The sequence below is a fragment of the Phallusia mammillata genome, chromosome 1 (genome assembly GCF_965637545.1).
Source record: "Phallusia mammillata chromosome 1, kaPhaMamm4.hap1.1, whole genome shotgun sequence".
In the NCBI taxonomy this organism is placed as follows: domain Eukaryota; kingdom Metazoa; phylum Chordata; class Ascidiacea; order Phlebobranchia; family Ascidiidae; genus Phallusia; species Phallusia mammillata.
Genome location: NC_137252.1, coordinates 27,556,313 through 27,572,848, shown reverse-complemented (window position 1 = coordinate 27,572,848; position 16,536 = coordinate 27,556,313). Strand labels below are relative to the sequence as shown.

Here is a 16,536-nt window from a genome sequence, read left to right as displayed (position 1 = left end):
AAACAGGCAATTTAAAATGTAAAGAATATTTCTTGCCACGCTTCTGAACTGGACAAACCAGCTATTTCTAAAGTATTTTTTACTACTCCCATTACAACCGATTTTACGCTGCTCAACTGAGTCAACTTTGCAGCTTTTTCAATCAATATAAACCTACTGGCCTTCTTCTCACAACAACAAACGAAGCATAAAAAAGACAACCTTGCCCAAGGACTAGTTCATCACGTCGGCAAATGTAACGCGTGCACCAAATTACTGCAACCTTTCATAGTTACAAAAGTAAATAACTTTTATTACTAAGTTTGCATCAGCTGAACAACAATGTTGTTATTTTAGGTGATTCCCCAAATACAAAACGCAAAAAATATTTTTTTTAAATTGGAAAATTTATATTGTTGGGAAGAGGCGAAACGCCAGCTATTTTGACAATAATTAGCTTTTTAAAACAATCTAACTGATTTAAAAATTATAATTCAAAAGCTAAAAGACGTTTTTTTAATAAGTTAGAACACCGTACTTCTAAAATTTGTTTACAACACAACATAAAAAATATCAACGATAATTCATGAATATACTAAATAAACAATACTTTTTGATAATTTATCATTTTTGGCAGAAATTGCATGAAGACTTTTTTAATTTATGTGGAGAGCAATGCGGATGACAATCGTACATGTACATAGGACATAGAAATGTAATAAAATCACGTGGATCGATTGCCGTCGCTGATCTCACTTTGACAACAAATCTTCATTTAAAACAGTTATTTTTAAAGCAAACTGCAGTAAAAGGTGCCATCTTGGTAACATAGTTTCAGTTTCAGATACAGTTTGCAAAGTCGTTACATGACAAAGTGTATGATGCAAAGTATGTAGATTTTTAGGTTTCTAATTAATTTCTTGACCCCAAAATAGTGTTTTCCTTTCTAGCCTTTCAGCTGTTTTGGTAAATAAAGTTTTTTCTTGTCAAAAAAATGGGTGAAGTGTTGAAACAGCTTGAAGAAGAAGTTATTGAAGTAAGTATTTTGCGAGTTTGCTTTATTATGGTCAATAAACTTTTCCTTTTTGTACTTTTTAAAATTGGTACTAATAGAACTATCGCAAGAGTACATTGCTCAGATTGCTTTCATGCCATAAACATATTTCTTAAGCATAGTCAAAAAAGTGGAGATTTGATGTTATTTAGTAATGTTTTTTAAAAACAAAAGCAATGGTTGTATTTTAAACATATATGCCAGATTGGAAAGAATGGCCTGATAAATCCTCCGCGCAATATTTTGGATTTCCCCTAGTAATCCGCGCAAATTTAGGCTTTTTAAGTGTAATCCGCGCAAAAAAATGTTGTCCGCGCAACTTAGCACAGCTTTCGTAGGTAACTATAATAAACTTTCTTTAAAATTTTATATTTTCGTTGCACAATGAAGTTCTATGTCGTCACAAGCCTTATTTCGCGAACAATCCACGTAAATCAGTCAAGCACATCAAATCTTACCGATCGTCACGCTTGAAATAACATTTCTATTTCGCTAACGTAGTCGTTAAAAGTACATTTATCTGTATTGTTAGGACGTAGTTTGACTATTACAGTGACTGTCGGCTAGGCAAGTTACATAAAATAATGTTTTGTGCAAGACAAATAATTACTGACAGTTAAGAGCAGTTTGGCAATCATAAACTATCCCCATGAAACAAATCAGTAAAATGTTTGAATCAATATGAAAACGGAAAATTGCCGAATCTAGCAGAACAGCTGCATGCGCAATAGAGCAAAACTGAAGACTCGTCGTGTTTATTACTTTATTTAGTTGTTCTTTTTGTTGGCTGGATAGTCTTGCAGGCGTTACATACAAATTGCGTGAATCGTTAAATCCACCTGTCAATCAAAAGTCTATCAATCCGCGCAGAAAATTGTAATTCCGCGCAAAAATCCGCGCAGTTATTTTGAAGAAAAAAATATCCTCCGCGCAAAAATAAAACTTTCCAATCTGGCATATATGTATAATTTGCAATTTCATTTTTTGTACCACAGGACTTTGAAGATGAAACACTGTATGAGCGTTTATGGGGTTTAACTGAGATGTTTCCTGATTCCTTGAGAAATGCAACTGCAAAATCTGCAGATTACACTGTTTTGGGAACCAAAAAATTATACAGGTATACTCAAAGTAGGCAGTACATACTACATATTAAGGCAAGGTATGGAAATATTGCATGTGCACAACTGTTCTGTTGATTTCTACTTTTGAATATATTGTTTATTTGCTGCATTTATTTCCTTATCATGTGTTGATTACTTATTTTTTACATTTGTTGCAGTGACATATTTTTGTCATTGCGATTATTTTCTCCATGTATTTGTTGATGTTCTTACGTAAATGCACCCATGTAAGGGATGGCTGATGGATAACCAGATCTTTCGCTGCCTGCATACACAATGTTAATATTCACATTTCCTTGTTTGTTTTGTTACTGGGCCAATGGCTTAGTGGCCAATAATTGGCCTTTCACTGACCTGTCATGTGGTTAATTTTGGTTGTACATTTTCATTTTTGAAAGCCTGACAAATAAAAACATTGATTGATACTTCAGTGTCAATACTAACTAAAAATATACTTTTTTGCACAGATTTGTAAGATCAGCCATGTGGGTTGGAACAACAGGTTTTATGATTTTGGTTGTCCCAATTGTTTTTGAACAAGAGAGATTTAACATGGAACAACAACAGCAACAACATCAAAGACAGGTAAATAGTATGTGTGTTTTTTAGACTTGAAGGTTATGCAATCTGTGTCTTTGCTGCACTGATACTTTTCTTAACTTCTTGTACAGATGTTCTAAAATCAGTTTTTATAAACCCACTACTATTTTTTGTTAGAAAGCGTGTTTATTAGAGTTCCTTCTCGAGAAATTCTTGAGAAATCTCGAAAAAATCGAGTCTCGATTCTTGAGAAAGAAATAAAGAAATTTCGAGAAAAATTACGTCACGTATCTTAAACAAAAAGTAAATGCAGGGGTGTCCAACACGTGGCACGCATGCCAAAAGTGGCACGCAGAGCATTTGAAAATGGCACACAAGCTTTTATTCTTCCTGGCCTCTATTCTATTGATTCTTCTTGGCCTTTATTCTAACTTCAGTAAAGATTATCAGTAATAAAGTTAAACAGCCCACTAATTAAATTGTTCATTTTTTGATAAAACTTGAGCCCCGTTGCAAACTATTTGTATCTTGTGTCGCATAAACATAACAAAAGGTTTTTGGATTATCATATATTAAACCCGTACCGTCAAGACATTTAAGAATAGTTTAGAAAAAGTACCAAACGTTGGCACGCGAGTATATTTTAAAACTATATTTTGCACGGCGGTGTGTTCGAGTTGGACACCCCTGCGCTAAACTTTCACCTTTCCCAGGCCGCAGTCACGCCTGGTTGCATAAGATCTATAACAGTCGCTTCGTTTTTTGCTGGTTTGCTAGCGAATCGCTACTAGAAGCGAAAAAATGTACAATCGGACATTTTTTTGTTTGTTTTTGTTAGAAAATCAACTTTTTGAGACTCTCGAGAAATAGATTTTTAATTTCTCGAGAAACGAAAAAGTCGAGAAATAGAGGAACCCTAGTGTTTATTTTAATGCACAAGATGTTTGCATTTTTTAATGCTTTGTTTGCCATTCTTTGCACTTAATAATCAGTGTTTTACAATCAAATCACCTACTGGCAGTTATAGGGCTATTTTATGGAATAAGGAATGAATTTGTACTTGTAGAACCACTAGTATTGTGTAAAATAGTAGATGTTGTTTTGGCTGGGCTTTAAAAAAACAATGTTTTTTTTTATAAACAACCATTGTTGAAATAATCAAACCAATGGACAAATACATCCTCAACTGCATGTTTTTTTAGATTTTACTTGGACCAACTGCTGCAGTTTCTGGTGTTCCATCTGGTATGGGAATGGCTCCTCCTCCACCATCAAGATGAATCAATTTAAATTTTTCTTTTTTTATGATGGAACAATGCTTTTTGCATGAACTGGACTGATCGGAACAATGTGGTTCTGGTTTCAATTGATGCTATCTAATGACATCGTTGTTATTTTACTGCTTTATTGACAAATAAAAAAGATAGCAAAAATATTCAAATAAGAAACTAAAAACAGTGGGGCATCCACAGTAATATGTTTGTGGTTGTAAAAATGTTTGTTTTACTACTGTTCTTGCAGCCATGAGATATTGAAAAAAAGGACCTCAGTCATTAAGAGATTCAAGAAAAAAAATGTGTTCTTAAAAAGGTCATCTGATCTTTGTTTTTCGAAATGCATCATCCCTCTCTTTTTCAAGAAGCTGACACTCAGCAGTAGTTTCAGACACCTAAAATACATTTTTGTCATCAACACAAACATAACAGTGCAGTTAGGCTTTTTTGCCGTCATGAAAATCTGTTTGGTATAGCTAAAAATAGTTCTCACCATATCCAACAGGATATCCAGTTTTAACTTGAGCATGTTGTTCTCGTCTGTTAATCTCTCATTTTCCTTCTTTAATTTTATCATTTCTTTGTGTGGAACACCTCCAACACCAGATTCTGAACACAAAAACAATAGTTAGTTCAACAGACTGTACAAATACAAAGTTTCTTTTAAAAGCTACAAAATGTAAGTATATTGACTGATAAATGTTTCGTATCCAAATCTCATTTTAAGTATCTGTTCACACCTGCTTGCCAAAGTCCATCTTCAAACTTGAACTCCGCCCCATTGAGCTTTATTGAAGCCTCCCCATACTCCAGTCCAAATTCCCTTGCACGATCAGATGCATCCAAATTAGCTAGATTGGATAAAGATGCTGATTTTCTTGCTTCTGACTTTTTGGGACTAAACCCTTTCTGGCCAAATACAGTTGGAAGACCCAAAGGCATGGTGATTGTGTAGTATCGTCTTTAAATCAACAGCCTACAGAAAAATAAATGATAAAGAATTTGACCTCATTATAAACAAGACAGTTTAAACTTAAGTGCGATTACACAAACCAAAAACCACCTAATCAACCGGTTTGTTTGCTAATTTTCTTCATTTATGCATAAAAAGCACAAAAATCGTTCACACAAAAGGAAAAAACAAACTTTGTTTCAAACGTTGTCAAGCGAAAAACGGCTTGAAATCAGTCAAGCAAAACGAAGTCACATTTTTTGTACCGGCGTTTTCAAAGGTTTTTAAATCATTTTTTAACCATACAACTGAACTATTTTTTTACTTTTGTGACCAATATTTAAAAGATAATTCTTCAATATAGAAAAAATATGGTAATCACTAATCACATTTGGTGCAAATATCATAAATCGTTATGAATGTACCGCCGCTAACCTGACACGCTTCATTGCAGATCTGAATGACGAAGTTAAAAATAAAAATGTGCTGTTTTAAAACTTGCAAACAACTTGAAACTTTTGTGTCAGCAAAAAAATACAGATATTCAAGAAACCGACTTGAGTTGAGAATAGTTTGACCTGTACATTATTGCTCAACGCTTTTACATTTTTTGTGACCATTTTATTTTTACAAAACGCTTGTGCCCTTTTTTTAATTATATTTTTTATTTCTCTGTTGACTATATACTACAGTTATAACATATGAAAATGTAAGTTGCATGCTCGAACCATGTGAAATGTTCTGAAAAAAGAACAGCTTTATACCTGAACTTAGTGCCCTATTTAAATGTATCCATTAATACTTCTTAACAAAGACCACTTTAAAAACAAAAAAACTAGATTCCAATTTCCAATACACTAAGCTAATGGTTTTTAAACTTTTTTTGTTGCAACGCCTATGAAACAGTTTTCTGGACTTGCGACCAGCAAATAAAAGTTAATGAGGAAACGTATTATTAAAGTTGTATTTATTGGGGTGGTAATAAATACCGGATGTGACCGCATGTGATCGCATGTTACCGCATGTGACCGTATGATATGTAGCTTAAAACACTGCATTGTATGTGAAATGTGGGAATACAAGCCCAATAAGGGTAAAATAAACCAGATTGTCGTGTCATTTCATTTATAAACCTTTACCCAACCTGAATAGCTCTAACCGTTAACGCTTTCAAAAGTCCGCAAAATTATATTTTCGTAAAAGCATATTCAAGTTCTTCACAAATTCCTGTGGTGTGATAACATGCGGCATACCATGCAGTCACATGCGGTATACCATGCTGTCACATGCGGTATCATGTGGTATCATGCGGTATTATGCAGTATCATGCGGTATTTAGTACCACCGTATTTATTGATACAACAACAAAAAGCCATGAAACTATTGCGATGCTCTTGGAAAACTTAAATGACGCACCAGGGTGTCACGACGCACAGTTAAGAACTACTGCACTAAGCTAAACTTCTTTTTACATTGTGCAATACAGGTGGTAAAAATATTGAGTTTTTAATCCCTATTTGCAGTTGGAAGGTTTGCAGAATCCATTGCAATGGCATATTTTGCGAAAAGTCTCAATCTGTCCCGATTTATATCACGACAATCTTTGCAGAGGATTTCAATGATAAACTGTGGAAGATGTTTTTCAAATATTTGTATGAGGTCCTTGCAACCCAATAACACAGAAAACAAGCCAAATTACGCAAAAGTAAGACACATGCCAATGTTTATGAAATATTGTGCTATAGGTATTGTTTTTTATGTCATGTGATAGTAAAATTTAGTGTGCGTGTTTTTTTTTAGCAGAGTTCACCTTAATGTATGGTAAATTTTGTACCTCAAATTTAAAAACTTTTTTAGAATGTATATAACTTATGTCAAATCATTGTGTTTAATCTTGATAGTTGAAAATTAACTTGGACACACATTATTCCTGCAGATTCAAACCCCTGTATTTTCCATGCCTAAACGATTAATGAGTTTGGACCCTTCAACTATCAATGAAATTTCACACAGAGTTATGGACATTTTAAAATTGTATGACAAAATTGAAGAATCAAAGGTATGTAAACAGCCTGTATGTGATTTGGCCACTATCCCACTAAGTAATTTTTTATGCTTGGAAAATGCGTTTCAGCTCCAGCTTGGTTCACATTTCATGAATGATCTTGGATTAGACAGCTTGGATCATGTTGAAATAGTTATGGCAGTTGAAAATGAATTTGGTAATCATGTTGTTACTTCATGCTAAATATTTCTCGACTCGTTTTAGTTTAACTTTGCAAACATTAACAAAACTGCACACTGCACAGTTTTGTGCAGTTTACACAATATGAAAGGTATTTAGAATTTTTCTGGAATAGTTTACATTGACTACATACTATTCAGTCTATCTGTGGAACTTTTCGGGGAGAGTTTGGAGCATTACTATCTTTAACAATAAAAAAAATGTTTCACCTCACTTGAAAATTGTTATTCAAGATCCTTACTATCTTCAGGTCATCATATACCGGATATTGATGCTGAGAAGCTGTTGACTCCGCAAGAATTGATTGATTACTTAGCTGACAAATTTGATGTTGCTGTGTAATCAAGTATTTAATAAAATTTTCTCTTTGTTTCAACCATGTTTGCAGATTCCTGCGGAATCCACAAGCGAAAATGTGTAACTTTGATTGCCTAGTGGTCACAATACCTGAAATGTTCCAGTTTTTTGTGATGTTTATGTTCGGGTTCCCTAAACAAATTTAAGTAAACCTTTTATTTGTGGAAATGTTGTGGTTTCAGATTTCTTAAGTTTTGCATTATTCTTTACTGTGCGGGGTTGTCCAAAATGCTTGGACAACATGCCTTAGTTTGTTTCTGAAGTTTAATGTCAAACTAGCACATCTGATTTTGATGATGCAGAGCAGTTTAAATATCTTGGCAAGAAATGTTCTCATATAAGGCATGGAAACATGATAAGTTACACCAGCCTTGTTAAACGGTGTTTTTAACCCAATATGTGTGCTGGCAATTCTTACTTTTGATTCTCACTGCGATCAGGAGGTACTTTGAATTCATGTGACTTGATTCATAAAGGGACTAGGTCAGTAGTTCTCAACCTTTCATGCACTGTGGGTCCTATAAGTAACCCCCTTAAGACATGTGGCCACCTACCAAAAAATGCAAGTAGCAAACTCACCTAAATTGTAAAGTCCATATTCTATCTGGATTTTTTTTCTAAAAACAAACCTCAATATGGACAAACAGTGTTGCTAATAGTTGATTAAATTAGGAAATTAAATCATTTGCAACACACCTCATTCTAAACATTACAAAAGAAAATGGCTCACTGACTTTTGGTGGATGTTTATACTGAGGCTAGACCCGTGGCCTCCCTGGGTGACCAGGGCCCTGGTTGAGAGCCACAGGACTTCTGTGAACAAAACAAAGTTCCAGGAACAGCAAGGCCTGGTTCGTATCAAACAGATTCACAGAACAGAGGGGAGGTTTGAAATTTGCAACCGAAGTAGGGAGTTTTTTAGTTTCTGGTCTGTATTTTTTTTAAGTAACGCGTCCAAGTGTGATACGAAACAAAAGATCAATCATTTGTTTTGGTTTTTTGAAATTGAACAGATTTTGTGAAGTCAAAACTGGTATGGTTTCTATTTCAATAGTGAGGGTAAAACGAAAACACACTTCGGGCTGGAATTTTTTGCACACTTTCAAAATCGGTTTGCCATTCGGCCACAAACGTTCTGGTACCCTGATGACTTTTCACTGATTCATGATTGCCATAACACTATGACTAAACATAAAATTACAAACCTAACCTTAAACGCGGTAAGCTACCAGCAGGATTTACGCATTTTTTTCAAATGCAAAAGTTACCTGCAGCATTTAGTTACTTTTTCCTTATATATTTTTTTTTAAATATAGGTGCGACCAATCCGCTCGACATAAGTGCAAATCGCCACCAAGTCGGAACAAAATTGAAAGTTTTCGGCTATTGCAAGTACCGTATTTTCCGGCTAATAAGCCGATTTTCAGGACTTTAAGTTTTCGACCTAATTTTCTGGGGTCGGCTTATTGGGCGGATATAACGTATTTATTCGAGTATAACGCGCAAAATTTTATACTAATTTTCTGTAAAAAATTAAGGGTGGGCGTTATAGACGCGAAATGTAGTGGAAATGTGCTATTGCCACTGTGGTTCTATCGAATACGGGTGCATGCGCTCGTTCACGCACATACCAATGCGAGACAGTTTCATGAGCGCACACGCACATGCAACCACTCAGCGTGCATTGAATTTTCCCGCTTTGTTGAGAAAAAATGTAAACATATTTTGATTATACTGAGAGTATTTGAACTGAACGTACAGTATCTAACCCAGTGGTTCCCAACCAGGGCCCATGGCCCCCCAGGGGGGCCACGAGCTGTGTTCCGGGGGGCCACGGGTTTAAATTCACAAGAAACACCCACTAAACGCCATTTTCTTTTTTACGTTTATTCCCTAATTCAATCGACTATTTCACATACTATTTGTCTATATTGAGGTTTTTAACGATTGCGGATTCTTGGTTACCCTATTCGACCTGTTTAAAGTCGAAATTAGTACCGAATTTCAACTCGAGATTGCCTTTTACACTTTTCAAGGGGGCTACAGGACCTTCAGGGTTACTTAAAGGTGGCCACGAGGCCAAAAAGTGACTTTTAGGGGGCCACGGTCCACCAAAGTTTGGGAACCACTGATCTAACCCTTCAACAGGCAACATGGTCATCGACGATCACCGTTTATTTAATTGTATAACTGAGAATGGATAGAATATTTCTATTTGAATAAGGAACTGATGATGCCATTAGGCGAAATATATATATTCCATTGAATTCATTGACGGATTTCGTAACTTGGAAAATGCTTTCCATTCTCAGTTATTTTGATTATATTAAGGAATTAAGCCCTACAAAAAAATAGAAAGTTATTTATGCAAACAAAGCTAGGGAAAGGGCCTTTTAAACCCCTAGATTTTCAGTGCGACTTATGTGCGAGTCAACTCTAATTAAACTTTTTTAACACAAAACTAATAGTGCGACCTATCGGCGAGTATATACGGTACCTGCAATATTGTCAACTCACATCGCAAGAAAAACGGTTAGGATACACTGCGCTCTTATTTTTTCAATCTAAATGCATTGCTTGGTATGTTCAAAATAACCTATACCCAGCGATAATCAATTAAGTGGGCTAAACCCACCACGCGGTATTTGAAGGCCCTGGGCCCACTGATCTCTATAAACACTGGATTGCGCTACTCCGTTGAACGGTTGGGTGATTTTTGAAGCAAATTGAAGCGTAATGGCGGCTGCAAAAGGAAGCCCCAAAAATGCATTGCGGGCAATGGGGAGAAAGTGGAAAAATGACGATAATTTTTATTTTAGGCTTTTGTGTAGCGATTTTTGCAGATATGATTTGTAGATTAATAGGACGCATGTATTCCAGTGTGTAATAACCAATAAATATGCGTAGATTGATTGTGGTGTGTATTAGTGTGTGTGTACTGGGAATACATTATTCAGTTAATGTTGAAATAAATCATTATTAAGTGGTAATAAATGTTTTTTTTTGTGCAATATAAGTAGTTTACATGCATTTATTAATATTTAAGACACAAATCCAACAAGAATGGCTATTTTCTTCACACAAGACGATGTGATACTTTATTTAGCATCACCTTGTGCTGATCCAAACTGCTGTTTTTGATTGTCAGCAAAGTCTTGGAGCTAAAATATGGCTGTTTAAAAGTTTTTTTGTAGTAGGTTCAACATTATTTTGCTTCTATGTTACAAACCATAAATCTAGTAAGCTCACAATTAGCTCATTTAATCTACCCTTTTCAGTTTGCAACCAACATGTGTTGAATAAATTTTTTCTAATGTTGTGAATTCTCAAACTACAAACTCTTAACAAAATTCTAATATCTCAAAGAGATACATGTGCATATAAATGCATTTAAGACATCATAGCAGTTAGGGTGGACAAGTTTAACTACCCAAATGAGTTGCCTATTTATGTACTATTTCAGTCAGAATCATGAAATATTGTTTTTATTCTACTTAATAAGCAATTTTCTGCAAAAATACACCTGCACACCAGTTATCACTTAAATTCTTGCTAAACAGGACTGAAGGCAACAAATACACCAGCCAAGTTCATACATATCCTGTATTTTTTGTCAGATGATCACCATTATAACAGATGGTGCATTCACAAAATAAAAAAACAACAACCTCAAAGTTGTTTAAGTTTAAAATGTGCAGCATATCATGTTACAGGCAGTGTCAGAAATGATTACAAAACATACACAGTGGAAGTAGAACAGTAAACACAAAAAAAATATTTAATCTGATTCCAATCCCTCTGTAGTGTATTTGTTGTCGAAAAAGGCTGGATTGTAATCTTGCAGTGTCATAAAGCTTGAGGGTTTGGGAGGAGACTGAAACATTCCAGTGGAATTTTACCAGAGACAATAAAGGTTGCTTATTGGCGAAATATAAACCCTATTATGTCTGAAATGTTTGGAAACAAATTTATCATAAATGTAAAATGGAATTGCAAAATTTCATAATATCACCATGGCAAGATAATAAAGACCCAAACCAAATGCACTCAATCGAGAAAAAAAAGTCAAATAGTGTTAAAATAGTATTTTGGTTTTTTGTGATTTTAATTGAAACGTTATTCCACATGTTGGTCAGAATTCAAAAACAGCAGTTTGGATTAGCACAAGGTAATGTCACACAAAGAATTACATCATCTTGTGTGAAGGAAGTAGCCATCTTGTTGGATTCATGTCTAAAATAGGTAAAAAGCACGCAAACCACTTATATTGCATAATAAAACATTTATTTCCACTTAGTAATGATTTGTTTCAACACTAACTTAATAACGTATATCCAGTACACCTACACTAATACACATCACAGTCAATCTACGCATATTTATAGGTTATTACACACTCGAATACATGCGTCCTATTATTCTACAAATCATATCTGCAAAATCGCTATACAAATGCCTAAAACAAAAATTATCGTCATTTTTCCACTCTCTCACCATTGCCCGTGTAGCGACTGATCACTTGCTAGATCTAATCCTTAATTGAAGTCCTTTTTGTGCACAATTATATCCGTAATGACTTTGTATTAGTACCAAAGTTAAGTTGAGTTACAGTGATGATGATATTAAAGTGATATAGCATCGTTCGAAACAACATGTATATATACGTACAATTGTCAACGACAAACAGTCAACAAAAGGTGACAACATATGGTATACAGCTGTGTGGAATTAAATGCTTGAGGTGTTGATTGATTTACTTGACAAATACGTTTGTACAGATCATAATCCCACATAGGTATCCCCCCTGACAAGTGTTTTCTGTATAATGGTACAAATTACGATTTGGGTAAATTTGATAAAAGTTCGACTTTTCACATCTCCAAACACATAAGCGACCGCCACCAAACAGTTTTTTCCAATGACCATTGCGCGCTATTCGTTCTTCGGACAGCATAGTCTTTCAAATTGTTCCACGACTTGTACATGCTTGATCAGTGTCTTCATTGGTGTACAGAGGTCGACATGATTGTTCGTTTTCTCAAGCGCGGTCATTTCTTCAGCGGTGCTTGCTTGTGTATTGGTGAATGTTACTCGGTCTTGTCCGGATGAAAAACTTTAAAAACAAAAATATAAACAGCAAAATTGCGGCAAACGTATTGTGATAACTATTGAGTGTAGGTGAAGAGGTATGTCAAAAAAATAGTTATCGGGCCAAACAAGAAATTATGCGTGTGTACGTTGGTAACGGTTTGCAAAGTTCTCTACACCCTATAATACTAAGCTCAACTCGCTAGCTTTGAGACATCACGGAGGGGTCACCATTTATGTAGCGACTGATCACTTGCTAGATCTAATCCTTAATTGAAGTCCTTTTTGTGCACAATTATATCCGTAATGACTTTGTATTAGTACCAAAGTTAAGTTGAGTTACAGTGATGATGATATTAAAGTGATATAGCATCGTTCGAAACAACATGTATATATACGTACAATTGTCAACGACAAACAGTCAACAAAAGGTGACAACATATGGTATACAGCTGTGTGGAATTAAATGCTTGAGGTGTTGATTGATTTACTTGACAAATACGTTTGTACAGATCATAATCCCACACCCGCAATGCATTTTTGGGGCTTCCTTTTCAGCCGCCATTACGCTTCAATTTGCTTCAACCGTGACGGCCAGTAGCGCAATCCAGGGTTTATAGAGATCAGTGCCTGGGACAGAAGCACCTTTCTGTATTTACCGGCACTTCTATTACACCTAACTAGCCTAAAAAACAAAAGCCTTACTAATTTTTTTAAGCATAGAAACTTTAATATTACATCAGCGAGAGTTTTTCTGAATTATCTGAAACCTAAAGATAATTTGCAATCGTTTATCAGATAACAGAAAAGAGATGATACTTTGCGCCACAAATTAACTTGTATAGTGCAGTAGGCTACGTGCTCTTCAACCCTTGTGGTTTGATGAACCCTTAAAGTTGTTGTGACGAACTCATGCACCCTGTTTACTTAAAAGGTAAACTGAGGTAAAAAGCGATATGAAAAATCATTATGCATATCATCATGTCAATTAAACCGAGCGGAGCTGCCGAACTTTTACACACTGATCACAAACTTTTGACGTAAATTAACGTCAATCCGCACTGTGCAAAGGGTTTTGAGACGTAGATATATATATCAACCACACTAAACGTGTTAGACATCAACATTTTGAACAAATACAGAGGTTCATTTATACATCAGTTGAAACCTACATCTTTTTTTTCTAATATCCTGAAAGTCAAATATTAAGTTTGTGATGCACCCTTGTGTACCTTTTCGTATTGGTACACCCCATGCATATTTTGGTGCACCCTAGGGTGCACCGTGCATATCGGTTGAAGAGCACTGGTATAATGCATTGAAACCCAGACATCTCATGACGTAACAATGCATCTGATGGTCGCTATCATCACGCCACGTTTTGAACTAGAGCAGTGGTTCTGAACCGGGCGTCCGCGACAACTTCTTAATTCGCGCAAAACAAGATTGATAAATCGCAATTTAAGAAAAAACGCATCGGCGTTTAAAAATAGCATGAAATTTGTTTGAAAACGTTCTTTATAGGTGACAAACCAAAACGAATTGTAACAATTATGTGCGATGCGAATTTATTTTTGCTCAATTTTAACGTAACGAAGTCGCTGCTACATGCACAAACTTTCCAAGTATTCGCTGTTCAGCGCTTACGTAACAGCACAAACGCTCTAGTCTAGAGTCTAGCGCATGCAATAAAAATATGAATTTTGGGTTTTCAAAAACTCCTTTGAACAGATTGTCGTCCTTCCACGCTGTTTAATGAGTGTCAATTAAGGTGTTTCGATTTAGTTGACCCTACTGATGGGATTTTTTCTCTGTAATGAAGTGGTGTCTGTTTGAGGGTAAAAAAAGTCGCGAAAAAACATTCAAATAGAATAACTAGCCAATCCATTAACCCTTTCTTGCAAAAACTGCTTGGGACTTGCCTTGACTCGAACCCCTACTGACTTGACTTGATTTGGAACTCGGTTGTAAATAAGAAAGTACAAAAAATATCTGAACCTTCAAAGGGTCCACAGTTAGCTTACAGCAGGAGTTCCCAACCTTTTTACGATCTCGTACCACTTGGACTCTCTTTACTGCCACGCGTACTATTTCTTGCAGAGCAACTAATTTGATCATATTTTATTTAGAATAATAATCTTGGCCTACTAAAGTAACACTAAAGAACCACAACTCAGTTGAATTTTTTGTTTACTGTCAACCAATTGGTCAACAAAACCAGATAAATATATGATAAAGATGTAAATCCAGGTTGTTCTGAAAAACACGTAAGCTACTCGCGTACCACTTGAAAAACCTTCGCGTACCACTAGTGGTACGCGTACCACAGGTTGGGAACCCCTGGCTTACAGCGTCGAAACGGGTCCGCAAAGGCAAAAAGGTTGAGAACCACTGAACTAGAGTAACCTGTGGTCTTGGGTGCTGTGGTGTGCTTTTTTAAACGAGGTCATTCTTTTTAGAAGAGAATACAGTAAACATCTCGACAGTTCTTGGTGTGCCAATAGACAGCGTTCAACAATTATCCCAGTTGGGATATCTGACCTAACTAGTTTGCGGCACTTTGGTCGTTACAATGCGCCACCAAGTTTTACTTTAACTAAAACGCACGTCTCGCTAGCGGCGCTATAAAGGGTGATAAATTGCCTTACTACCCGATGTAGTTGCGAAATGCGTCAAGAGAATTAATGCCAGTACGGATGACCTTTCTACAGATTACTAGAATCTTTCCGGCAATAGGTCACATAACGTGAGAACGCAGTCGTCTGTGTGTTTTTTATTGCTAAAATTATGGACTAGCGAATAGGGTTTGCCGAACAAAGCTATTTTTACATAAAGTTCCGGGTATTGTTTGCGTCGGATTAGCCAATCGTGTGCGGTCTTCTTTATAGACACTCGTGGGACAAACAGCTTCTGGCGATGGGTGTTTGTGTAACAGGACATAGAGCAGGGGTAAGTAAAAACCTAAAACGAGAGGGGGTTGCCAGGTATAAAGGCAATAAATCGATCGGGTAATGTTGTTTCTTAAACAGCGCCCATCGATGCAAACAAATTATAAATCTTTTTCCCTAAAAAACTGTTCTAAATAAAAATGTCAAATGTTACTTATATGTACCGCCGCTAGTGGCCAGGTAACATGCACCCGCTATGTTCTAGAGCAGCGGTTCCCAAACTGGGGTCCGCGGTCCTTTAGGGGTCCGTGAGGCAATTTTGGGGGGACCGCGAAGCGGTTGAAGCAGTTCTATAATCTTATTTGGCGTCAGTTTGTGCCACTAAATAAGTTTAAATCAAAGTAGAATTGAGAATCGACTGTCTCCATTGCTAAACAATGACCTTTATTAAATGACAACTATCAAAAATGCAATTGTTTGTGCACAATCGCAATGCTTTTGTCCTGTTTGTGATGTCACAAGCTGTCTTTGGATGAGTGTTATGCGCAATTTTGCACAACTAGCTAAAATCCTGCAATCAACTTTCGTTTTTATGAAATACATATTCAGGCTTAAGGACCGCGAGCCCTCGAAATAATGGCAAAGGGAATATGAAAAAGTTTGGGAACCACTGTTCTAGAGTGTGTTAGATAACTTGGTCGAATGGTCCGGGACGATTGGACCGTCAGTGTGAACGTCCTAGGTTCGAACCACGTGAAACAAAACTGTTCCTCGTGTGTTTAATGCTACCAAACAGTTAGTTGGAGTCATTCACAACCACCGCTAGTCACCAGGCGACGTTAAATGACCATTGTAAACCAAAAGAGTATTTAAGCATTTGCCGACCGGTCTAGCGCGCCTGACCAATAAACAGACAAAAAAACTTGATCCGGATTTGTCCCTGGGAGCGTCGTGCGTTCGAACCCCGTGAAAAAATCATTATAGTTTAACAGTGTACATTAGTGGTCAGCAAACTTTACATATGTCTATGGATTT

At 36.1% G+C, this 16,536-nt stretch overlaps 3 protein-coding genes and 1 long non-coding RNA gene across 5 annotated transcripts; 2 read left to right on the top strand and 2 right to left on the bottom strand.

Annotated features, from left to right (window-relative positions):
• The first annotated feature begins 901 nt into the window (after positions 1–901).
• Positions 902–4,132, top strand: LOC145234292 (mitochondrial import receptor subunit TOM22 homolog). Its single transcript, XM_080099035.1, has 4 exons — positions 902–1,015; positions 2,029–2,153; positions 2,625–2,742; positions 3,900–4,132. Exons 1-4 carry the CDS (start codon positions 974–976, stop codon positions 3,975–3,977), a joined length of 363 nt encoding a protein of 120 aa, XP_079955161.1. The 5' UTR covers positions 902–973; the 3' UTR covers positions 3,978–4,132.
• LOC145234276 (protein chibby homolog 1-like) lies at positions 4,086–7,445 on the bottom strand. 2 transcript variants are annotated; one of them, XM_080099029.1, is made up of 4 exons: positions 7,383–7,445; positions 4,712–4,947; positions 4,465–4,580; positions 4,086–4,366 (listed from the first exon to the last, which is right to left on the bottom strand). In XM_080099029.1, the coding sequence occupies exons 2-4, from the start codon at positions 4,911–4,913 to the stop codon at positions 4,289–4,291; spliced, it is 396 nt and encodes a 131-aa protein (XP_079955155.1). In that variant the 5' UTR covers positions 4,914–4,947; positions 7,383–7,445; the 3' UTR covers positions 4,086–4,288. The 2 variants fall into 2 exon arrangements, with proteins under 2 accessions (XP_079955155.1, XP_079955151.1); XM_080099025.1 differs by having other exon boundaries at positions 7,378–7,442.
• Positions 5,366–7,693, top strand: LOC145234266 (acyl carrier protein-like). Its single transcript, XM_080099015.1, has 4 exons — positions 5,366–6,628; positions 6,860–6,982; positions 7,058–7,145; positions 7,419–7,693. The coding sequence occupies exons 1-4, from the start codon at positions 6,473–6,475 to the stop codon at positions 7,508–7,510; spliced, it is 459 nt and encodes a 152-aa protein (XP_079955141.1). The 5' UTR covers positions 5,366–6,472; the 3' UTR covers positions 7,511–7,693.
• A 3,301-nt stretch (positions 7,694–10,994) lies between these two features.
• Positions 10,995–13,261, bottom strand: LOC145208883 (uncharacterized). Its single transcript, XR_013854952.1, has 2 exons — positions 12,020–13,261; positions 10,995–11,758 (listed from the first exon to the last, which is right to left on the bottom strand). It is a non-coding gene; the product is annotated as an uncharacterized LOC145208883 (long non-coding RNA).
• Positions 13,262–16,536: the final 3,275 nt, after the last annotated feature.

Excerpts from the sequence above, each read along its gene's own strand:
- LOC145234292 (XM_080099035.1), top strand. The coding sequence starts at position 974 with ATGGGTGAAGTGTTGAAACAGCTTGAAGAAGAAGTTATTGAA. Across the intron at positions 2,154-2,624 it reads GGAACCAAAAAATTATACAG|ATTTGTAAGATCAGCCATGT; the intron begins GTATACTCAAAG and ends TTTTTTGCACAG. Across the intron at positions 2,743-3,899 it reads AGCAACAACATCAAAGACAG|ATTTTACTTGGACCAACTGC; the intron begins GTAAATAGTATG and ends ATGTTTTTTTAG.
- LOC145234266 (XM_080099015.1), top strand. The coding sequence starts at position 6,473 with ATGGCATATTTTGCGAAAAGTCTCAATCTGTCCCGATTTATATCACGA. Across the intron at positions 6,629-6,859 it reads ACAAGCCAAATTACGCAAAA|ATTCAAACCCCTGTATTTTC; the intron begins GTAAGACACATG and ends TTATTCCTGCAG. Across the intron at positions 7,146-7,418 it reads GGCAGTTGAAAATGAATTTG|GTCATCATATACCGGATATT; the intron begins GTAATCATGTTG and ends TACTATCTTCAG.
- LOC145234276 (XM_080099029.1), bottom strand. The coding sequence starts at position 4,913 with ATGCCTTTGGGTCTTCCAACTGTATTTGGCCAGAAAGGGTTTAGTCCC. Across the intron at positions 4,581-4,711 it reads AGATGGACTTTGGCAAGCAG|AATCTGGTGTTGGAGGTGTT; the intron begins GTGTGAACAGAT and ends TTTTGTGTTCAG. Across the intron at positions 4,367-4,464 it reads TGGATATCCTGTTGGATATG|GTGTCTGAAACTACTGCTGA; the intron begins GTGAGAACTATT and ends AATGTATTTTAG.